Here is a 24645-nt window from a genome sequence, read left to right on the forward strand (position 1 = left end):
CTTTCCTGGTCTCAGTTTCATTTGCTTTAAGAGAGGTTGTCAGGATATTTATTAGTATTAGTATTAGTATTTATATATACCGCTTTTCAACAAAAAGTTCACAAAGCGGTTTACAGAGAAAATCAAACAAACAACTAATGGCTCCCTGTCCCAAAAGGGCTCACAATCTAAAAAGATGCAAAAGAACACCAGCAGACAGCCACTGGAAAAGACACTGCTGGGGTGAGGTGGGCCAGTTACTAGCAGAGTTACTCCTCTGCTAAAAAGAGGAGCACCCACTTGAAAGAGTACCTCTTACCCAGTTAGCATTCAGGATACACTGAAAGAAAGAAAGATTGTAACTTGCCTTTGCTTCTACAGAATTACCTAATAAGCCAAAAGATTTTTCCTGCAAAACTGAGGAGACGAAGTTAAGATGTTCTTGGAAAACTAATGAGACGAGAGATCCTTTCTTTTCAAAAGATATATGTAAAACACGGCTCATTCTCTCTGATCTGTAAGTATTTTTGAAATGGTCTTAGGCTGCAATCCTAACTACACTTTCCTGAGAGTAAGCCCCATTGAACAAAATAGGACTTACTTCTGAGTAGACCTGGTTAGGATTGTGCCCTCAAAGTATTAAGTTCTCCCTCATCGTGATGCAAGTTTCTTAGGAAATAACAGTTCTTGTGCCCAACTTTGGTATTGTGGAGAAGGGATGGTATTGGAAATATGCTTAGATGCTGAAGGAATTGATTGTAGGAAACCAAATGGTTACTAGGAAATTGGATCAAGCTGATCATTCCCTGTCAGGACTAACAACGAGATTTGTTGACAGATGAGCTGATCATATTGTGGAGCATGGAGACTGGGATCTGAGCAGCTAGATGTATATAACAGTTGTGTCCCCAGAGAGGGCAGCCTGTGGAGGAGAGAAGGCAAGGCAGTCTTTGACATCACCCAGAATATTGAGTGCTTAGACTGAATTAAGCCCAATGAAGCAGTTATAAGGCTCCTTTTTTGCTTTCCTGGTCTGAGTCCAGCCCAGCAGTGATAAGACCAAAACCTCCCACTGCCCTCTGCCCAAACAGTACAGGGAGTAAGGCTGATTGAAGAAGGTCTTTGTGTGAGACCTTCTTAACACCTGAAGCTTGCAGACCGGATGTGCTTGGAGGGAATTTCTTGACTTTTTGGCATTCAGTTTTGTGGAATGAGAATGGAATCATGGAGTATCTTCCCTATTCTGTAATGTTTCATAGAGAGGTGCAGCAACTGTTACCCTGCACATGCCCAATCTCGTCTGATCTCGGAAGCTAAGCAGGGTCAGGCCTGGTTAGTACTTGGATGGGAGACCGCCTGGGAATACTGGGTGCTGTAGGCTTATACCATAGTCTGAAGGTTGCCAACCAACCATAGAGAGGCTGACAGTTGCCTGGAGCAGATGTAATACTGCCTGCCTCAAACCAAAGTTTGCAAACCTAGAGTCAGTGTTGGAGGTGCCTCTCTCCCTCCCTCTCTCTGTTAATTCTTCCTCCTTGCCCTTCTTTGTTTTGACCATGGTTTAACAGCTGTGCCGCTGTAGACCTTGCTAATCAGCATTTCCCATGTTAATCTGACTTTGAAACCAGTTGGTAAGACTGCTATATTTTGTGTCTAGCACCATGCCAAAGCACTGTTAGCATATTACAAAAGGCAATTCTTTTCCAAACCATGTTTCTTGTGTCAGGAAAGATAGTGGAAGAGGGCAAGGCCGACCAAGGGGAATAGTTCCTAATGGGTAGGCCTTCTTGCTCTTCATTTTCCTTTTTTATTGGTCCAACAGCTGAATGGGGGGAACTAGTAGTTCTACCTGCTGCTACTATCTCAGAACATCTGGGACAATAGCAGGCAAAGGGACATCTGGAAAAACCTCAGGAGAGCACAGAATTCCAGGGATGCTGCAGGGTGATGTCCCAGCAACTGGAAAGCTGCTGGACCAGCACAGAACCTTTCAGGTGACAGGGGGTTAGACCTATTAAGAAATAAGGTAGAAGCAGAGAAAGGCAGGCTTCATCACAAAGTGTTTATCAATTCAGATGGTGGAACAAACCATGGTGAAGCTTCCCCAGCCATGGTTTGTTGGGATGGCTAGATAAAAAAACCATTTCTACCCAATGTTGTATATATATGTAACAAGGACCAAATGTGTACACCTGTGGGCTGGGCAAAATTGGGTTAAACCTAACTATAGTTTCTGTTGTTAAAGTAGTGTCTTCTGTATGTTTAGGGTCCCATTTTTAACTAGTAGAAAATTAGAGTGTCTTTTTCCTCATCTCCCGCTACATTTTTTTTTGAAAAGGACTTACACAAAAACATATTGCAATATGTCCCTGGAAGAGGACAACTGTTCATTCCCAATTGGAGAGGAACCTACACCTAACTTGCGGTTGACGGCTAAAAACTGTTTTGGAGAGAGCTATGCTGATTATCATTCTCCTCTAACCCTCAGTGGTAAGGATTTATTTTTTCTGTCAGTGGACCCGTCCCAAATCGGCATGCTTCCCTTCTCTTCTGTCCTCTACTTGCACAGGTTTCTATTGTCTGAACCCAAAACAATAACCTACAGCTCAGTGACAGCTCTGGGTTCCAAAGACACAGAGTTGTTTCTTTACCAGGATTTAACCATTACAGCTCCATGCCAGAGCTGGGAAGGTAAAAGGGACTGCACCATGTTTTTGATCTAGCAGACCACAGTTCATTGCAGTGGCATAGCTAAGGGAGGGGACAGGGGGTACATTACACCAGGAGCCAGTACCAGGTCTTGAGGGAGTGTCAAGGGAGCTTGACACTAGTGGCCAAAATTGTGGAAACCTTGGTATTTATGAATAATACCATCATGTTATCTATCATTCGAGAGGTCATTTAATTCAGAATGCAAAGGAACAAACTACATTCAGTTATATGTATTCTATCAAAAGTTATAGCCAAATAACCAGAAAAGGAAAACACAACTGCCTTATGTAACAAAAGTGGATTTCTTTAACTCAGATCTTACTAATGAGAATCAGACTGATTGTTCCAACTTACTGCTATTATTATGGTCTTTAAACGTATTGTTCCAATAAAGTGTTAGGATAAGTCAGCTCATGTTTCCATGTATCATAATACAGTTAGGGCCCAATCCTATCCAACTTTCCAGCTTTGGTGCAGCCACAATGCAGCCCCGAGGGAAGCAAACATGTTTCCCTTACATTGTGGAGGCCTCCATAACTACTCTTCCACCACATGATGCAGAGCACACCCCACTGGCACAACCACACCAGGGCTGGAAAGTTGGATAGGATTTGTCCCTTAATCCAGCTAAAGAGGCACTTTTCCAAGTGGTGCTCCTCTTAAATAACTGTCCCTCTTTACTCCCCATTGTAGTGGCTCCAGACATCTAAGGGGACCTACTGAAAGCTCAGTACTCCTGGTATCCTCTACTTCTGGGCTCATGTCTAACAATTGACTAGCTTTATCCAGGATTTCTGGGGAAATATTAAACTCTGACACCTCCCTAGGATGGTATGGCTTAAGTGTGTTCACATGATATTTACAAGGTTTATGGGGGGAACTCTGCCAAATAATTAAGAAGACCAAAGCATTCCTTAATCCAATACAGACCCTCCCCAGCTGCTTCAATTTTATTAGCCTGTACCGGCTTCAAATTCAAACCTGGTCTTTTTTTTTAAAAAACTTCATTTTCAGGCATGCCAAAGCTTTCTGTTCCTGCTGGGCATACCGAATGTTCTCTTTAGCTAGGGCCCAAGCTTTTCGCTAAGTATTTTGAAGTTGGTCCACAAAATCTATAACATTCTTCTTGCCTGAAGGGGTAGATCCCTCCCATTCATGACATACCAGCTCCAATTGACCTCTAACTTCTTTCTCATACATCAATTCAAAAGGGGAAAATCCAAGGGATGGATGAGGGCCAGCCCAATATGGAAACAAAAGCTGGGGGAAGGCCAGGTCCCAATTGTTAGAATACCCTTGAATAAACATTTGGATCATAATCCTCAGCATCCCATTAAATCGTTCTACCAGTTCTTTAGTTGGATGATGATAGAGCACTGCAACCAAATGGTTGATCCCATGGCTTTCCCACAAATTTCTCCGTTACTCTAGAAATCTGTAAAAATTTCTGAAGTCCAGCCTACCCTAGCAAAAATAGTTGTAAACGTTTGAGCTATAGCCTTCATCTGAATGCAAGTGTAGGCCTCTGTTTCTAGCCACAGTAGCATAATCTACAAGGGTAAGAACACACAGTGTCCTTTTAGTGGTCTTTTGTGGGAGATCCATTGCAGATCCATTGCCACTCACTGAAAAGGTATATCCAAGGCAAGCAAAGGTTGTAAAGAAGCCTTGCACTTACCTTGTGCCTTACCCACAATTTGGCACACCATACACAATTGAACATACCAATTAACATCCCTATGTAATACCTCCCAATAAAACTGTCATCCCACTCTATCTTTACTCCTGCATGGCCACTAGAATGGATGGTCATCAGCCAAGCTTAACAAATTCAACTGATGACAAATTGGTACCACCTCTGGGATTGCTACCTTTCCTTATACCCTTCTGAGGAAGAAGCTCCAAGTGTACTAACCCATTTTCACAGATATACCAAGACTGTTTAACATGGTCAAAAGAAGGAAGGTTTCTGTGTGCTTGCTGCCAAGCTGCTGCTAAACTAGCATCTTGTTCTTGCTCTGCTTTAAAAGTGACTGATGCTACAAAGATCCCAGTGACCATATCTGAAGGACGAACAAGCTCTGATAAACCAAGAGGTGGGTCTGAATTATTCAATTCCACTACAGAATCAACATCCTTTCTTTGTTCCACATTACTAGTTCACTCAGCAGAGTTAAGGGCCTGAGCCTGGCTATGGGTAAGCACTCCTACTCTAGCCATCTCTCCTATAAGAATCAGCCAAATCATTCCCAGGCATCAATTGTGTATATTATTCAGTATAGTAGATGGAATGGAGAGTGGGATTTTGCTATTCAGGCACACGGACCTTCTTTAACTTCTTGCTCATAAATGGGAACAATGTTTGAACAGCTCTCTGAATGACCTGATGAGGCTTTACTAACTGAGCATGTATACTTGATATTACTGCTCTGCTTTTCCTTCAAGCTATAGTAACTTTTTCACCCACTACCACCCTTCGACAATATTTGGGAGGAATACCTTCTGGGCATAATAGTTTTTAAACCAGATGTTACATCTGTAGAAGCAATGTCATTTGGGCTCAAGTTCTGCCCCTTGGCAAATTCCTGGGGCAATCTGTCCTAATATACCCCAACTCATTGCACTTATAACACCAGGGCATGGGCCATCTGAAGGACTGCTTTCTCACATATATTCTGGCCTGCCCTCTTAGGTCATCTAAGGGAGCTTTCCTGCAAGTGCCGCCTTTCTCCCAAGTTAGGGGGGTGGCAGCATGGGGGCAAGCCATCTCAGTAGTGGTGCCACAATTATGGAACTGGGAGAATTAAGATCTACCCCCTCTCTTAAGGCGTTTCGAAGAGGGCTTAGAACATTTTTTGTTTTGTTTTACATTTGGGATGTCTGCCTCCTGTGCCTCTATAGCAGGGGTGTCCAAAGTTTTTGGCAGGAGGGCCACATCAGCTCTCTGACACTGTGTCAGGGGCCAGGGAAAAGGAATTAATTTACATTTAAAATTTGAATAAATTTACATAAGTTTACATAAATGAATATATTAAAGACAAACTTATATGAATGAATGAAGGTCTTGCAATAGCTCAAGGCCTATAAAAGGCCTTGCACAAAGCAAGGCTGGCCTTTCCTTTGCTGCCGCTGCCGCTACCGCATCACAGACATGAAACAGCAAGAAGTGGAGGGAGCCCTCATCCCACAGCTCATGTGAGAGGTCAAACAGTCTCCCTCACGCTGCTAGCAGTTGCATCGGGCCAGTGCGGGCTCCAACAAATCTCTGGAGGGCCAGAGGCTCATTGGAGACTGGGGGCTTCCTGAGGGCCACATTGAGAGGCCTCGAGGGCTGCATTTGGCCCCAGGGCCAGAGTTTGGGCACCCCTGCTCTATAGCAGTTCCTTGAGTATTTTTGCCCTCCTCCAATTTGTTCTCCACATTGTATTTTACAATTTATTTTTATTGTATTTTTTATTCTATTGTATATTTTATATAATTTTTTAAATCTATAAATTGTAAGCCACCTTGGGCATCTGCTTCAGCAGTGGAAAGGCAGGATAGTAATCTCTTAAATAAATAAATAGTCCTATTTGATGTTACCACATCAAGGAATTTCTATGGGAAGAACCTGTTCCCCTCAACAGGATGACTGTCTCTCCTCTCTAGGCCAACCGCCTCCACCTAACTTGATTTCCCAAGTTCTGCTCGATAGTCTCTGAGAGAATCCCAGCTTCCTCAGGGTAGTAAATTTCTTGTCTACCACCAGCCACCTTATTTCTTCTGATAAAATAGTCAAAATTGTTCAGTCTTAAGAAGATGGAGTAACTCTTCCCAAGCTTCTACCCTGCTGCCACCAGCCCAAGAACCAGGATCACCAGTGGGATTCCCTGGGCTAAATCCCTTTTCCTTAAAACATTACGATATTTGAGGGACTCTTTTTAATTTCTCTATCCTACTCCCTATAAGAGAAAAGAAGAATGGCTCCTTCAAGCCATTCTTCAGAGAGGCTCCTTCAAAGAGACTTGGGCAAAAAGAACCCAAGAAATTTATTAAGATCCATTAACTATTACAAACTATCAAAAGGAGGGCTTCTATACAACCCAGATATAAAATGCTACCGTTTTAGGAGGCTCCCAAACCCAAGGCAAAACCCCTTTGTGAACTTGCTGATAAAAGCAACTAAGACAAAAAAATAAAACCCCAGTGCAGTCTAACTATTTTACTGACTAGCCAGAATTACATTAACTTTTCTCTTTTGCTCACAGCACCAAAGAAGGGCTAACTCTCTCTTAGGTCTCATCCACCAGTGAGGCAAAGCAGGTTCCATTCTCTAAGGGTTTTATCCTCCCACTAATGAGACCAATCACTGTCACCTGAAGCTTTTACACATGAGGAGCCCTAACTAACTCTAATATTAATGCAGGAGAAAATAGAACTCACATGAAACAACAGTTTGATGACACCGTTCGTGTCGAGTACTCCTTGGAGTGCTGAGGGGTGTCTAGGCACAGGTTTCTACTGTCCCCACATTCCACCAACTCATCCAAACAGGAGATGATGAGAGATGTGATGTGGTGGTTCCCTCATTCTCCCCCACCCCTTGAAAAAGAGAGGGGGATTTAATCTATTTTTTTTCCTGATTGAGAAGAAAAATGGAGAATTGAAGAGTCAAGCTAAGGCATCAACAGATTCCTCATCACTCACCACTTCAAAACGTATATGCTAACTTCAAAATGTTTGTGCCTCCTCGGGAGTCGGCTGGGCCAGTGTGAATCCCAGGGATTCACACTGTCCCGCAGGTGCTGCATCCAGCCTCCATGCCAGCTTAAGAACATAAGAACAGCCCCACTGGATCAGGCCATAGGCCCACCTAGTCCAGCTTCCTGTATCTCACAGCGGCCCACCAAATGTCCCAGGGAGCACACCAGATAACAAGAGACCCCATCCTGGTGCCCTCCCTTGCACTGGCATTCTGACATAGCCCATTTCTAAAATCAGGAGGTTGCGCATACACATCATGACTTGTAACCCATAATGGATTTTTCCTCCAGAAACTTGTCCAATCCCCTTTTAAAGGCATCCAGGCCAGATGCCGTCACCACATCCTGCGGCAAGGAGTTCCACAGACTGACCACACGCTGAGTAAAGAAATATTTTCTTTTGTCTGTCCTAACCCTCCCAGCACTCAATTTTAGTGGATGTCCCCTGGTTCTGGTGTTATGTGAGAGTGTAAAGAGCCTCTATCTATCTACTTTATCCTTCCCATGCATAACTTGGGGAGGGGTCTGGGGAGCAGGCAGGTGTTCTGGGGCAGAGGGTGGTCCTGGGGGCAGGCGGGTGAGCAGGGTACTGGGCTGAGACCCAGCTGTTATGTCAGATCCCAACCCTATTCCCAAGCAGTGCAGAGTGGCTTGAAGCTACTCTGTTCTCCTTGGACATGTGCCACCTCTTGAGGTAGCGCAAATCCAAGGAGATCCTTTGGGGCTGTACTGGCTTACCCAGGGGGTAGTTTCCCCTTGCCTCCAGCTGAGCCACTTCTCGCCCCAGTCTTGTGCTGGTTACAGTGCAGGTCTCCTGGCTTCCCTATTCCAGTGCAAGATAGGATTGCACTATTAATCTGTGACCCTGACCAGACATGGTGATGTCATTGCCAGCTATAGGAAACTGAAATCTGTTTACCATCCCATGAAACACAACAGGAATGCCTGATCTGTGTCAAAACTGACGGCCATGGTGAATATATGATTCTTGAACCAGCTGCTGTATCCATTCTAATGAAATAAGATGTTTCATTATCAAGGAAGTGCCTATTTGGACTACTGTTTCTATACATGCATGTATCTATTGTAGAAGGTAATGAGTACTCCATCTGCTCATGCATTTATCCAGCTGCCTTGCTGTACACACTTCAACAGTATTGAAATCCAGCGTGAACCAGTGCTTGAAGAACACTGTGTTCCACCCCTTAAAATGGAGGGGGGGGGGAAGGGAGAGAATGAAAATTGTTTCTATGTGTAAGTGTCAAGAATGGAAGTACATAAGAAGAGCACTGCTGGATCAAGCCCAGGGACCATCTAGTCCAGCTTCCTGTATCTCACAGCAGCCCACCAGATGTCTCAGGACCACAAGATACTCGCATCTCACTGCCACTGTCCTGCATCTGGCATTCTATTTACCCTCACACCCCCCAAAAAAGACACCAGATTGCACTAGGGTTTACCTTGTGCTATTTTATTAAACTACCTGTACTTCTTTTCTTTAGCAGAGAAACCAGAGTTGACCTGGGTCATCCTGTTCCTGGGGATCATTTCTCTACTGCTAATAATATGTATAACCTTCTGTGCAATTTGCTGGTAAGTTAACTGGAGAAAAATAAAATACCTCTTAGAGCAGCTACATTTTCTCCTCCACTTTGTATTTGAAGGACGACCTCATATGTTAAATTATCAGTGGTTTCAATGCAGAAATTAACTTTAGCTTGTACAACATGAAACAGATCTCTCATCATGGTAGATTGTTTGGGGCCACTGTTCTCAGAATGGCTGCTGACTTGCTCCTTCTTTCTCCTTCCTGGATAATCACATGAGTGGTACAAGACAATCAAGGATCATGTAGTTAAAGGATGATTTTACAACACTATATAACCAGTCAGATTTGGCTGTGATATGACATAACTGAGAGCAGCTTAAGAGTGCAATCCTAACTTCCCTTGAGGCCAGCGCAAGTCCCCTGCGCCGGCCTACGAGTGTCACAAATATGTCGTAAAGCACATTCACGATGACCCATGAGCCTGGCAGGCTGGTGCAAGGACATGCGCCAGCCTCCCAGAGCCTGATCCCAACAGGGCAGAGGTAAGTTTGCACCGGCCAAGGGTGGCCAGCATGGGGGTGTTGGAGAGGGTGGTGGAAGGGCAGAATGGGGTGTTTCAGGGTGGGGGATGGTGGACCAATGGGCAGGGGGTGGTTGGGAATGCCCTGGGTGATCTAGCCACTGGCATTCCAGGGGGAGAGGGTCAGGGGACCACATGCTCTGGGATGCCTTACCAGTGAGGCTTTTGGGGGCAGCTCACGACCCCACCCCACACCCCCTCCAGAGCTCTTCAGAGGGCCAGGGAGGCCTCATGAGGTGACCTATGGCCCTCTGAAGCCTTCTAAGGTCTCTGGAGGGCCATTAAACATTTCTGATGAAAACCAGAAGTGATGTTTAAAGGCCCTCTGGATGCTTCAGAAGGTTTTTGGAGGGCAAGAGGATGCTGTGCAAGGCTCCAGAGTGACCAGTAAGGAGGGGAATGGCAGTCTCCTTGGTGGTGGGAGGTGGTGTGCTGTGATCCTGGACCTGGGTGGCACATGGGTCAGGACAGCAATTGGACCTAGGCCATATCCTAACCCCCATCCCGGCCAGCCTGGTAGTACACCAGCCTGCTTGGATCTGTGCCAGCGATTTTGCTGGTGCAGATCAAGTAGCCCCATAGGAATGGCTGCCACACTACACGGTAAAGGGAAATAAATCCCCTTACTCTGAGTTGCCACCTACACTCTGTGCTGGATAGGCCAGTTGACCTATCTGTAGGATTGGGCTGCTCTTCAGCTTAGGGTGAGAGCTAGCCTGTGTAAGAGGACAAAGAGTTTTTTTTTGCAAGGAATGCCCCCAAAATATTCAAGAGTGAAGTTTTTCCCTACCTAAAATGTTAATGAAAAACTAAGTAATCTGGGCTCAGTCCTATTTTTTGCTTTGCATATGCAGTATGTGTGTCTGCATATAATATAGATAAGTGCCTTTCTTTCTGTCCATCTTTCTTCTCTGTCTCAAAAAAGGTTTGTAGTACTGTAAGTGAAACCATCTGCATATCAGAATGTGGGTCACACCCACATGTTTAACACCAGTGCGTTATCAGAGTTGCATACCCTCCACGTTCCTCCTTAGCCTTAGATAAATTTACTGAATGATTTCTTTCTTGTTGCTCAGTTTAAATGTAAAGACACGGTTTGAGGATGGTTCACAGTTGTGTCTGTGGGGTGGTAGAGAATACACAAAACAAAGACCAGTCGCCAGGCCTCCGTTAGAGCTAACTTCCATAAAGATGAACTGTTCCCAGGCCAGCTTCAAGTGATGCTGCAACGTTTCCATAGGCTGCCTGTGTGGAATGCTTGATCAGTGGCAGTGAACCACTACCAAGGTGCCTTTCTCTCATCTTCAGTTTCTCTGAGCGGCACATGGTCATGTTTGCAGCCACACTCTGAAGCTGGACATTGTGATTACTCCAGTGTGCTTGATTTGACTCTCAGAAGCCTGCTTGATCAGTTGAGTTGTGTTAGGTCTTTGGCATCATACGCTCTGCAGCTCTTTTCCATGCTGCTTTTATGCAATACTGTTTTCATTTTTTTCTCCTTTGTTTTTTCCCCTTTGTTTTCTCTGGATGCTTTTTCCTAGCATAAGGAATCGCCATCTTGCTAAAATCCCCCATCCAGATGTATCTCCATTTCTGAAGGTAAGATAAGATCAGTAGCAACAACCAATGACTACAGAACATTTTCTTTTCTCCACTTGAGCATCATGACCTGTTTGTTTTTCTTTCTTTAAAGTATTTATGAGTTGACTTTTCAGCTAAAGTCAAGACTAGGGATAGCTTTTATGATCACTCATTTTGGTTGGAAAATTTAATGCATTCAGCCTTAGCAGCCCATTTGCACTATGGCTTCTGAACATATGAAACGGCTTAAACCTCCACCCATAGAATTGACCGAAGATTACAGTTGTTGCTATTAATGTTTAACAGAAAGGAACATGTTGAAATGAGGAAACAGATCAGGGGGGTGTTAAATGTTAAATGTTGAAATGTTAAATGTTGAAATGAGGAAACAGATCAGGGAGGTGACAAGGAGGGACAGGGTTGTAATCATGGGGGACTTCAATTATCCTCATATAGACGGGGTCAATTTGTGTTCTGGTCACGATAAGGAGACTGGATTTCTTGACGTGCTAAATGACTGTGGCTTAGAGCAGCTAGTCACGGAGCCCACCAGAGGGCAGGTGACTCTGGATTTAATATTGTGCGGTACACAGAACCTGGTTAGAGATGTCAATGTTACTGAGCCATTGGGGAACAGTGATCATGCTGCGATCCGTTTTGACATGCACGTTGGGGGAAGAATACCAGGCAAATCTCTAACAAAAACCCTTGACTTCTGACGGGCGGACTTCCCTCAAATGAGGAGGCTGGTTAGAAGGAGGTTGAAAGGGAGGGTAAAAAGAGTCCAATCTCTCCAGCGTGCATGGAGGCTGCTTAAAACAACAGTAATAGAGGCCCAGCAGAGGTGTATACCGCAAAGAAAGGGTTCCACTAAATCCAGAAGGGTGCCCGCATGGCTAATGAGCCAAGTTAGAGAGGCTGTGAAGGGCAAGGAAGCTTCCTTCCGTAAATGGAAGTCTTGCCCTAATGAGGAGAATAAAAAGGAACATAAACTGTGGTAAAAGAAATGTAAGAAGGTGATATGGGAGGCCAAGCGAGACTATGAGGAACGCATGGCCAGCAACATTAAGGGGAATAATAAAAGCTTCTTCAAATATGTTAGAAGCAGGAAACCCGCCAGAGAAGCGGTTGGCCCTCTGGATGGTGAGGGAGGGAAAGGGGAGATAAAAGGAGACTTAGAGATGGCAGAGAAATTAAATGAGTTCTTTGCGTCTGTCTTCATGGCAGAAGACCTCGGGCAGATACCGCTGCCCGAACGGCCCCTCCTGACTGAGGAGTTAAGTCAGATAGAGGTTAAAAGAGAAGATGTTTCAGACCTCATTGATAAATTAAAGATCAATAAGTCACCAGGCCCTGATGGCATCCACCCAAGAGTTATTAAGGAATTGAAGAATGAAGTTGCAGATCTCTTGACTAAGGTATGCAACTTGTCCCTCAAAACGGCCACGGTGCCAGAAGATTGGAGGATAGCAAATGTCACGCCTATTTTTAAAAAGGGAAAGAGGGGGGACCCGGGAAACTATAGGCCGGTCAGCCTAGCATCCATACCGGGTAAGATGATGGAATCAAAGATAGGATCTCAAAACACATAGATGAACAGGCCTTGCTGAGGGAGAGTCAGCATGGCTTCTGTAAGGGTAAGTCTTACCTCACGAACCTTATAGAATTCTTTGAAAAGGTCAACAGGCATGTAGATTTGGGAGAACCCGTGGACATTATATATCTGGACTTTCAGAAGGCGTTCGAGACGGTCCCTCACCAAAGGCTACTGAAAAAACTCCACAGTCAGGGAATTAGAGGACAGGTCCTCTCATGGATTGAGAACTGGTTGGAGGCCAGGAAGCAGAGAGTGGGTGTCAATGGGCAGTTTTCACAATGGAGAGAGGTGAAAAGCGGTGTGCCCCAAGGATCTGTCCTGGGACCGGTGCTTTTCAACCTCTTCATAAATGACCTGGAGACAGGGGTGAGCAGTGAAGTGGCTAAGTTTGCAGACGACACCAAACTTTTCCAAGTGGTGAAGACCAGAAGTGATTGTGAGGAGCTCCAGAAGGATCTCTCCAGACTGGCAGAATGGGCAACAAAATGGCAGATGCGCTTCAATGTCAGTAAGTGTAAAGTCATGCACATTGGGGCAAAAAATCAAAACTTTAGATATAGGCTGATGGGTTCTGAGCTGTCTGTGACAGATCAGGAGAGAGATCTTGGGGTGGTGGTGGACAGGTCGATGAAAGTGTCGACCCATCCAGGCCTTATGCCGTCACCACATCCTGTGGCAAGGAGTTCAACAGACCAACCACACGCTTAGTAAAGAAATATTTTCTTTTGTCTGTTCTAACTCTCCCAACACTCCATTTTAGTGGATGTCCCCTGGTTCTGGTGTTATGTGAGAGTGTAAAGAGCATCTCCCTATCCACTCCGTCCATCCCATGCATAATTTTGTATGTCTCAATCATGTCCCCCTCAGGCGTCTCTTTTCTAGGCTGAAGAGGCCCAAACGCCGTAGCCTTTCCTCATAAGGAAGGTGCCCCAGCCCCGTAATCATCTTAGTCACTCTCTTTTGCACCTTTTCCATTTCCACTATGTCTTTTTTGAGATGCGGCGACCAGAACTGGACACAATCCAGGTGTGGCCTTACCATAGATTTGTACAACGGCATTATTAGCCGTTTTGTTCTCAATACCCTTCCTAACGATCCCAAGCATAGAATTGGCCTTCTTCACTGCCGCCACACATTGGGTCGACACTTTCATCGACCTGTCCACCACCACCCCAAGATCTCTCTCCTGATCTGTCACAGACAGCTCAGAACCCATCAGCCTAGATCTGCAACCGGGGGAGCTTGTTGGAAGCCTTGGGCAAACTCTTGCCCTTCAGCTTAGCCTGTTTCATAAGCTGGATGCGAGGATAAACATGAATGAGCTTCTTGGATAATTAGGATGTCAGTGCGATCCATAGGAAGCGGGATTGTTTCTGGGGAGGAGTCGTGGATGGGGCTAGAACACAACCTGTGCAGGCAGGCATCATGCATAATGGCAAGGTTAGCATGAGCTTGTAGGATGCCACTTTTAAGGCTTGAAAGCTTGCAAAGCATTTTAAGAGTGGAGCTCATTTTTTTCCATAAATGTATTACTAGGGCTGCACCCTGGTCTAGGCTCAACAAGCAAGGTCCTGCCTGCAGAACTCAAGAAGCTGCCTTAATACAGACCATAGAGCTTCGTATTGCTTGTGTGAGCAGTTTGCTTGTGACAACAGCTCTCTAGGATTGCATGGAGTTCTTCCCAAGCTGGAGAGGTTAGAGAATGAACCAGAGATCCTCTGCATGCATTGTAAGCTTGGGTCATATTGGTACAAGAGACACAGGGAGACATCATATTGATCTATTGATGTCAATTCTCTGTAGCCACATTTTAGTGATGTGCTCTCTGATCAGTACTTAACCAGTCATAACCAGATTTTAATTCTGTTATTTTCCATGTGTTCTGCAGCTGAATTCTGGAACTATGGAGATACATGATGTTGTTCCTGACAGTTTAGAAGTGATGGAGAGTTACCAAACTTGCACTGGCAAACAGCCTGATTTGGGAATGCTGATAATTGAAAATACCACCTATCTTGATAAAGCCTATTGCCTGAACGCACAAGAAGCAGAAAGCAAAAACCTTAACCCACCTTTGACATCTTACAAGCCGCTCCAAGACTTTTTTGCTGTCAGCCCACCTTCAATATCTTACAAGCCACTCCAAGACTTTTTTGCAGACAAACCCATCAGCCAGCCACCAGTTCGAGATCAAGACAATTTCAGCTATACCTCTGAGATGGAAGTGCTTGAGTCTATGGCTCAGCTAGATGACTTGCCAAGCTTGGTTGAGGAAATGCAACCTGCACGTTACAAACCACAGCACGCCATGGAATTGGAAACAATTCCTTCTGACTCTGATGATAATATACACCTTAGAAATACATGTTCCTGATTCCCACATAATTAGTTCTATGATGCATTTTAAGTAATCTGAGTCTGGAAGGAATTATAAATTGAAACAGAACATGACTAGTTTATTCATACATGATATCTGCAAGCTACTGCCTTGCAAGTGGAGATTCACCTTTGCCAACTCATTCAGCTAAGAAAGTGTTGCTCTCCGTCTTTCGAATAGCACACATTTTTATGCTACTTGGGCTCTGAGCGCCATAAAGTTGTACAGCACAGCATGTACAACAGACGCGAAGAGCAGTCTGACAATCCAAGGAAAAATTGACCTTATTCAGCAACAGCAGAAAGAATTCCATGTGGCCACAAGCCACAGCACCTGTAAATCATTCCTTGGGACGCGACTGTCAGTTGTTCTTGTGTCAGTGTTTCCACTGTGCTTGAAATAGATCGGTTATGACTTATTGTAAAAGCTCCAACATCAGATGGTGTTAAATCCAACGCTGTGGGCCTTTTATGCCAGCAAAATAGTGTCTTGCTGCTGTAGCAAAGATTGTGTCACTGTCAGGTCATTTGAGGCTATTGACACTGCGGCCCCTGGACAATGCTAGGGCAGATAGACTGGCGCAGGGAGCAGTTCATGGGTGGGAAAGGGCAGGGGTAGGAAGTGGGCAGGGAAGGGAGGAACCAGGGGCATGTCAGTGACAGTAGGGGATGGATCTGGTGACAGTGACTTTTGTTGGATCCTGTCCCCCACCCTGCAACCCGATGTGCCACCTTGGCTCTCCTCAGATTTGTGCCAACAAAACGGCTAGCAGCCATTCTGGCTTGCGTTAAAATGAATTAGCCTTCATTCATTCCTTTAAAGATGCCATTCACGATTAGGGGTGTAAGATTTAAATGAAGTCATTGGGGGGGAAATGGGAATGTTGTGGAAAAATTGGAATATACACGATCGTTATTTTCATATCAAGCCTGGAGCTACTGCTTTAGCAGCTTAAAATGTATCATGTGTACCTCAGTACTGTTTGGCATAAGTATGAAATTTAAAAGTATAACAGGCTTCAGAAACACAATTGCACAAGAGGGCTGGCAGCTGTACCCGATATTGCCTAAGCTCACATCGGTTTTTGCCATGTCAGAAGGAGGGAACCAATTAAAAAAGAAACTGCTGATTTTGTAATTACCTCCCCCCCCCCCCAAGTATAATATTTGGACAGAAACTTCTCATACAGTCACAGTCTTCAGCATTTAGCTAGCAACCTATTTGCAGATGAACTTTTAACATTGAAAATTTTGAACTCTTATCACACACATTATATCGCATAATTGTGGATCCAGTGGGTGACAAACAATTTGCATACTCTTGAAAATAGATTTGTGATGCTGGTATTTTCAGAATCAGTTTCTGAAAGTTTAGCAACTGAATCGGAACCTTCATTTTTATCTCCAAGAACTTCAAAAAATGTGAGATTCACTTAGACTAGACAGGCTTCTCTGCTCTTTCACATTTTAGTTATTTTGTATATTTGCAAACATGGATCAGTTTCTTTCACATTCTGTAGAAGATCGAGGAATCAAGAGGTGAGAGAGACTATCGTACAGAGGGTTTGTCATCATGTTGCTGAAAGAACTGGCTTAGCAGAGTCCAGATTTCACTCCTGGGCCAAATTCCTGAAGAAGCTCTATATTCTGCTACATTATTTGCTGATCCACTCAAATGCAGCAACAATGATATCATCACTAACATAACAGCCCTTTAATCCGATCTAAAAGATTTTCAGCTGAGTGAATTGTCTGGCAACAAAATTCTTCCCATTTTTGAAGGGAGTCTTCCAACTTTTCCTTACTTGTCAATGGAGATACGCTTAGATTGTCAAACACAGTTGAATTTCTCTGTGCAAAATGTGACCACGGGGCATTATCTGGTTCACATAAAGTGACTGTTAGAGAAACTGGCTGCAAAACCTGCACAGAGGTCTACAGCTGGACCTAAAAGTTATCAAGAACTGTGTACATTACAATTTTTACTGTAATAATTTAAAATATTTCTTGCCAATATTGTTTTCGGCAAGCCATATATTGCTCTCGCAAGAGCTTAGTGATTTTTTTTTTCTTGGTTGTTTTCATATCTACAAATGCTATTAACCATTATGAACTGATCAGGTGGATTAGCCAACATTTTGTGGTGCAGCTGCTATTGAAGAAATTGGATACCTGAACTGAGGATCTTTGTTGCAAGTGCTGCTTCAACAGTTACCCACCTGAGTTTCAACTATGAAAGGCTTTTTAATGTCCGCAGGACCCTTAGTACGTACTAAGTTGCTGCAGACTGTTTTCTTCTTCCCCAGTCCACTGGAAAACAAAGGACATAGCTTTGAGCCAGCAAATTGAACCAAGAAGACCACCTGTTCCCAAGATCAGAAACGTTCAAGTGGCTTATTAAAAAAAATTATATCCCACTTTTCTCTTGCCTGAGCAAATGTCCAAAGCAGCTTACTTACTAAAACGTACAATACGTAAAAAGATGCTGTGGTTAATAAAGATTAATAAAAAATGATAAAACCATGAGGGAGGGCAACTTTTTAGATCAATGTATTATTACAGAGGGCAGACATCAACCCATTACCCAAATACCAGATCAAACAGAAATGTGTTGAGCTTTCACCAAAAAGCCATGAGGGAAATAATAATAACTAGGTATTTATATACCGCCTTTCTGGTCATTGGATTATTTCTCTGACTTTATTTAAGGCGATTTACATAGGCAGGTGTTTCTAAATCCCTCAAAGGGATTTTTACAATCATCGAGGTTCTCTCTTTTGAGAACCAACATTTCAGAATGGATCTTCCTGGTTTGGTCTCACTTCTGGTCTCCAGTTCTCCCACGCAGGCTGACTAGCAGCTCCATCTCTCGCATGGAGGGCAGCCAACACGCTTCTTGCTCACACCAAGAGCAGGTGGAATCATTCAGCTGGGCTTGTCAGCTGCTTCAAGGTCTCACCATTCTCAGCTGTTCAGGGAGCTGCCGGTGTCTTCGAACTGGCGACCTTCTGATGTTATCTTTGGGCTAACGGAGGCTCTACCCTCTAGACCAGACCTCCTGCCCGGAGGTCTTAGGTTGGTTAGTTAGTTATTTAGTTAGTTAGTTAGTTCGTTCGTTCTTAATTCCCCCATTAGGGAATTCTTAAGGGAGTTCTTAATTCCCCCATTAGGGAATTCCATCCATAATTGTGGTACTGCTACAAAGAAGGCTAGTACCACCATCCTTCTAATTTGGGACAAAGGAGGTACTTGTAGGAGAGCCCCTTCAGGTGACCTAGGAGGCCAGCTTAAGTGATCCCAATCCCACAGGTAAAGACTGGATGGTTGCAGCAAGAATTACTATTCCAATTTAAAGACAGACTGGGAATGGGTACCAGTTGCTAAGTGCAGACTTCCATCTACCTTCCATATTGGCTCTGATGCTGATACAGCCTTCATTTTCCACTGTCTGCCTAATGCCAGGGTACACTACGCTGCCACAACAAGGACAAAGACAGGTAGAGAGAAAGACCACTCTTAAAAGCCTCCCTCCTTGTTACATACAGAATTCCCCTCAGGGAAGTATATAAGAAAAATGTACAGTTTTCTCCTGGAGATGAGAATGGAAGATGAGATAGTTAAAGATGCAATGGTGCGTTGGGCAAAATTTTTTGGATATATCAATTGATGACTGGAATCAAATTTGGAATACAAATATTAAGATAACTAAAGCAGTGTCTAATTTTAAAGAGAATTTATATAAAATGTTTTATAGATGGTATTTAACACCAGAGAAGTTAGCAAAAATGTACTCTGGGTTATCAAATAAATGTTGGAAATGTAATGAGCTAGAAGGAACTTTTTATCATATGTGGTGGACATGCGAAAAAGCAAAGAAATATTGGAAAATGATACATAAAGTGTTGCAAGAGATATTGCATTGTGTATTACCATTCAAACCAGAAATATTCCTCCTAAATGTGACATCAGAAATTAAAGACCAATCTAAGAAACACATTATTGTACATATTGTTACAGCGGCAAGAATATTGTTTGCGCAAAAATGGAAATCTATAGATGTGCCAACTAAAGAAGATTTAATAGATAAAATCTATGAAGTAGCAGAAGTGGAGGTTTTAACAGAAAGAATGAAAAAGAGAGATTTAGATAGAGTAAGAAAATATTGGAAGTTTTTTATGATTGGGTAGATAAATTTAGTTAGATAAAATTGAGTGTTTCGTAAAAATCATTTTTTTATATTGAGAAATATGTGAACCTATGTATTGATGATTATTGTGTTTTTTTTCTGTGTTAACTGAATGATGTATGTTGGAATCTGGGGCCAAACCTTATGTGTAACCTGTGTTGTACCCTACCCAAAGTTAAACCTATTTCCTTTCCTGTATCTGTAATGAATAAATAAAATATATTAAAAAGAAAAAAAGAATTCCCCTCAGATTTATCTAAGAGCATACAGCCAAATTGTGCAGAGGATTACAAGGTTCTGACCACATTCAATCAACCAAAGGCAGGTAAAGAGTTAAGAGATAAAATACAACTGAAAATACAAAGTAGGAGTGGACAATATATGGGGGAGAGAATAAACACAAGGAGACTTGGAAAATGACTTGGGCGTTGGCCATGCCCACATATGGCTCGCAGCAATTACAGGCACTCTCAAAAGCAAAATAATTCCCTGATAATGCATCTAGATCTCACTGCTCCCTAAGTGCATTTCCACTTGAGGAGTCCATTCCACCTCTCCAATTCCAGGGTGAGAACATGACCCTGCTCAGACGCAGTCTCTGAAGGAGCCAAACTGGAACACGCTCAGGAACTCAAGTGCTTGAACGTAAGAAACCCAGCCTCAATGATATCCTTTTATGGCCACCTGGGCATCCCTACCTGCCTTCTGACCCTACAGGTGGGCTTGGATGCCCAGTTGGCTGGGTCATGCCAACATGTGCTGACTATTACGACCTATTGTTCTTGGGGAAAACCGAGATAGCTACTTAGCTTTCTGCCAAGCCTTCCCAACTTTCTGCAATGGTACTGCTGTCAAAGCTTTCCAGGGAAGCCTCTTTCTTTGCTATTGAATCTTATAGCATGACTGAAAGGAAACATAAAAGAAAAAAGAAGTGAGCAACAGAAGCTCAAGCTTCATGCAAGTCAACAGCTGGGTCTGATGATGCTTTCAAAAGGTACAGAGGCTTTTGCACTGCCTCCAAAGAACATGGGGGTGGGGAGGGTTGAGCCCTAAAAATCAAAACACTGACATGAAATCATACTGGACTTCACAGAGTACTACTGCATAGTGCTGTTCCTATTTTAAAAATGTCTAGATGTGCAATCCCATGCAAGGAACATATTAGGGGATGACTCCTTAAAGGACCCACCTGCCTAGGCCTTCTCCTGAGCCATCAATCCAAGTGGGAGTGCCATGGGGGGTTGTCAGGGGACGCACCCTAGGGTGGTAGTTTTCAACCTTTTTCATCTCAGCTGGGGATGTCAGGGGACGCACCCTAGGGTGGTGGTTTTTACCCCTTTTCATCTCACGGCAGACTAACAAGGTGCTAAAATTTTCAGGGCACGCTAGCAGTTTTTTGGCAATTGACAAGGTACACCATGCTGCCACTGAGGGAGGGCTCACATCCCTGAATATGGCCTTCCCCTGACTCACAGCACACTTGCAGACCACTTGTGGCACACTAATGTGTCAAGGCATAGGGGTTGAAAATTGCTGCCCTTGGGGGTCCAGTGCAGATCTGTGCCCCAGAGCCCTCAGCAACCATTGTGTCCACACTGAATGTATGTGGTGCACCTCATTTTTTCCTTAATGGAGGTAACACATAGACGAACAGGCCTTGCTGAGGGAGAGTCAGCATGGCTTCTGTAAGGGTAAGTCTTGCCTCACCAACCTTATAGAATTCTTTGAAAAGGTCAACAGGCATGTGGATGCGGGAGAACCCGTGGACATTATATATCTGGACTTTCAGAAGGCGTTTGACACGGTCCCTCACCAAAGGCTACTGAAAAAACTCCACAGTCAGGGAATTAGAGGACAGGTCCTCTCGTGGATTGAGAACTGGTTGGAGGCCAGGAAGCAGAGAGTGGGTGTCAATGGGCAATTTTCACAATGGAGAGAGGTGAAAAGCGGTGTGCCCCAAGGATCTGTCCTGGGACCGGTGCTTTTCAACCTCTTCATAAATGACCTGGAGACAGGGTTGAGCAGTGAAGTGGCTAAGTTTGCAGACGACACCAAACTTTTCCGAGTGGTAAAGACCAGAAGTGATTGTGAGGAGCTCCAGAAGGATCTCTCCAGACTGGCAGAATGGGCAGCAAAATGGCAGATGCGCTTCAATGTCAGTAAGTGTAAAGTCATGCACATTGGGGCAAAAAATCAAAACTTTAGATATAGGCTGATGGGTTCTGAGCTGTCTGTGACAGATCAGGAGAGAGATCTTGGGGTGGTGGTGGACAGGTCGATGAAAGTGTCGACCCAATGTGCGGCAGCAGTGAAGAAGGCCAATTCTATGCTTGGGATCATTAGGAAGGGTATTGAGAACAAAACGGTTAGTATTATAATGCCGTTGTACAAATCTATGGTAAGGCCACACCTGGAGTATTGTGTCCAGTTCTGGTCGCCGCATCTCAAAAAAGACATAGTGGAAATGGAAAAGGTGCAAAAGAGAGCGACTAAGATGATTACGGGGCTGGGGCACCTTCCTTATGAGGAAAGGCTACGGCGTTTGGGCCTCTTCAGCCTAGAAAAGAGACGCTTGAGGGGGGACATGATTGAGACATACAAAATTATGCAGGGGATGGACAGAGTGGATAGGGAGATGCTCTTTACACTCTCACATAATACCAGAACCAGGGGACATCCACTAAAATTGAGTGTTGGGCGGGTTAGGACAGACAAAAGAAAATATTTCTTTACTCAGCGCGTGGTCGGTCTGTGGAATTCCTTGCCACAGGATGTGGTGCTGGCGTCTAGCCTAGATGCCTTTAAAAGGGGATTGGATGAGTTTCTGGAGGAAAAATCCATTATGGGGTACAAGCCATGATGTGTATGCGCAACCTCCTGATTTTAGGAATGGGTTAAGTCAGAATGCCAGATGTAGGGGAGAGCACCAGGATGAGGTCTCTTGTTATCTGGTGTGCTCCCTGGGGCATTTGGTGGGCCGCTGTGAGATACAGGAAGCTGGACTAGATGGGCCTATGGCCTGATCCAGTGGGGCTGTTCTTATGTTCTTATGTTCTTATGGGGAAAGGAATAGGTTTGTCCTCCTCCCAAGAAGCTCATCCAAATCCTCACAGAACTACCTTGGTTCCCTGCTTCAGGGTTTCTGAACTACTCACCCAGGAAGATCTCTCCCACCACACCACTTCTAGGCCTTCCCCTATATAGCAAGGTCCACAAATGGTGACCCTCCAGTGACAGCTTGCCTGGTAATCTGAACCTGCACTGACTCCCTATTTGAGGGCCCAATCCTATCCAACTTTCTGGCACTGATGCAGCCTTGCTAATGGGGCAGTCACAGAGGCCTTTGTTCCTTTACCTTGGGGCTGCACTGCAGCTGCGTTGGTGTTGGAAAGTTGGACAGGATTGGGCCCTCCCTCCCTGAGTTCCTTATGCAGAGTTGGAGTCTTTTCTGTGCTAGTCACCCGCTCGACCTGCCCAATGGCCACAGTGCCATGGAATTCCTCCTATACCTCCTACACCACTGGTTCCCTCCTGTTCCTATATCCCAGTGTTTCTCAAGCTGTAGGTCGGGACCCATCAGGTGAGTCACGAGCCATTTTCAGGTGGGTCCCCATTCATTTCAATATTTTATTTTTAATATTTCAAGACTTGATGCTACCATGGCATGTGACTGCATTTGGGAAAATATTACCTTACTTTTAACAATGATAGTCAGTGGGGCTTACTCCTGGGTAAGTGCGGGTAGGATTGCAGCCTAGGATTGTCAAAAATTTTCCTGATAGATATGTCATTTCTGGTGGGTCCTGACAGATTCTCATTCTAAAATGTGGGTCCTGGTGCTAAAAATTTTACTGCTAGATGATGTCACTTCTGGTCAAGACATCATTTCTGGTGGTCCCGACAGGTTCTCATTCTAAAAAGTGGGTCCCAGTGCTAAAAGTTTGAGAACAACTGCCATATCCTGTATCACTCTATATCAGGGGTGCTCAATAGGTGGATCGCGATCTACCAGTAGATCGCCAGGCAAAATGAGTAGATCGCGGAGCCCTGTCTCTCCAGACTGTTAATATGTCAGTTTCGTCTAGTGACTAGACGAAACTGACATATTTAGCTGACACTAAACTGACACTGAAACTGACACTTTAGCTGCTCTTCAGGCATGCAGCAACAAAACTGACGAAACTGACTAGACTCCAGCAGGGGCTCCATACATTAAAGGGAGACGTGTCCTTCCCCCCTGGTAGATCTCCGGGCCTTGCTGGGTTTCAAAGTAGCTCTCTAGCCAAAAAAGTGTGAACACCCCTGCTCTATATATTCTTCCTATATCACTGGTTATATATATCACTCTATCACTGGTGATATATATACACTGGATATATCACTCTATCACTGGTGATATCACTATATCACTCTATCACTGGATCTATCACTCTATCACTGGTTATATATATCACTCTATATCCCTCCTCCCTCTTTGCCGACGATGCAGCTGTCACTACCCACTCTGCCAAAGATCTCCAGCAGCTCATGGATCGTTTTAGCAAGGCCTGCCAAGATTTTGGACTGACAATCAGCCTGAAGAAAACACAGGTCATGGTTCAGGATGTGGACTCACCTCCCTGCATTACAATCTCTGAGCATGAACTGGAGGTTGTCCATGACTTTGTGTACCTTGGCTCAACGATCTCCGACACTCATTCTCTCGATACCGAGCTAAACAAGCGCATCGGTAAAGCAGCTACCACGTTTTCCAGACTCACAAAGAGAGTCTGGTCCAACAAGAAGCTGACGGAACATACCAAGATCCAGGTCTACAGAGCTTGCGTCCTGAGTACACTTCTGTACTGCAGCGAGTCATGGACTCTTCGCTCACAACAGGAGAGGAAACTGAGCGCTTTCCACATGCGCTGCCTCCGACGCATCCTTGGCATCACCTGGCAGGACAAAGTTCCAAACAACACAGTCCTGGAACGTGCTGGAATCCCTAGCATGTATTCACTGCTGAAACAGAGACGCCTGCGTTGGCTTGGTCATGTCGTGAGAATGGATGATGGCCGGATCCCAAAGGATCTCCTCTATGGAGAACTCGTGCAAGGAAAGCGCCCTACAGGCAGACCACAGCTGCGATACAAGGACATCTGCAAGAGGGATCTGAAGGCCTTAGGGATGGACCTCAACAAGTGGGAAACCCTGGCCTCTGAGCGGCCCGCTTGGAGGCAGGCTGTGCAGCATGGCCTTTCCCAGTTTGAAGAGACACTTTGCCAACAGTCTGAGGCTAAGAGGCAAAGAAGGAAGGCCCATAGCCAGGGAGACAGACCAGGGACAGACTGCACTTGCTCCCGG

General features: G+C 44.5%; 1 protein-coding gene and 1 pseudogene across 1 annotated transcript in view; both read left to right on the top strand.

Annotated features, from left to right (window-relative positions):
* The window catches only part of LOC136642038 (uncharacterized), a 74485-nt gene that overhangs the window by 20363 nt on the left and 29477 nt on the right, over window positions 1–24645 (top strand). The window contains exons 6-12 of the mRNA XM_066618214.1: window positions 361–496; window positions 2318–2469; window positions 4722–4787; window positions 8936–9026; window positions 11104–11161; window positions 14629–15106; window positions 22760–22882. Coding sequence (XP_066474311.1) covers window positions 361–496; window positions 2318–2469; window positions 4722–4787; window positions 8936–9026; window positions 11104–11161; window positions 14629–15106; window positions 22760–22882 — 1104 coding nt within the window. The remainder of the gene's footprint in view (window positions 1–360; window positions 497–2317; window positions 2470–4721; window positions 4788–8935; window positions 9027–11103; window positions 11162–14628; window positions 15107–22759; window positions 22883–24645) is intronic.
* Window positions 1244–1357, top strand: LOC136642903 (5S ribosomal RNA; annotated as a pseudogene).

This window comes from Tiliqua scincoides, chromosome 2 (assembly GCF_035046505.1).
Source record: "Tiliqua scincoides isolate rTilSci1 chromosome 2, rTilSci1.hap2, whole genome shotgun sequence".
Classification (NCBI taxonomy): domain Eukaryota; kingdom Metazoa; phylum Chordata; class Lepidosauria; order Squamata; family Scincidae; genus Tiliqua; species Tiliqua scincoides.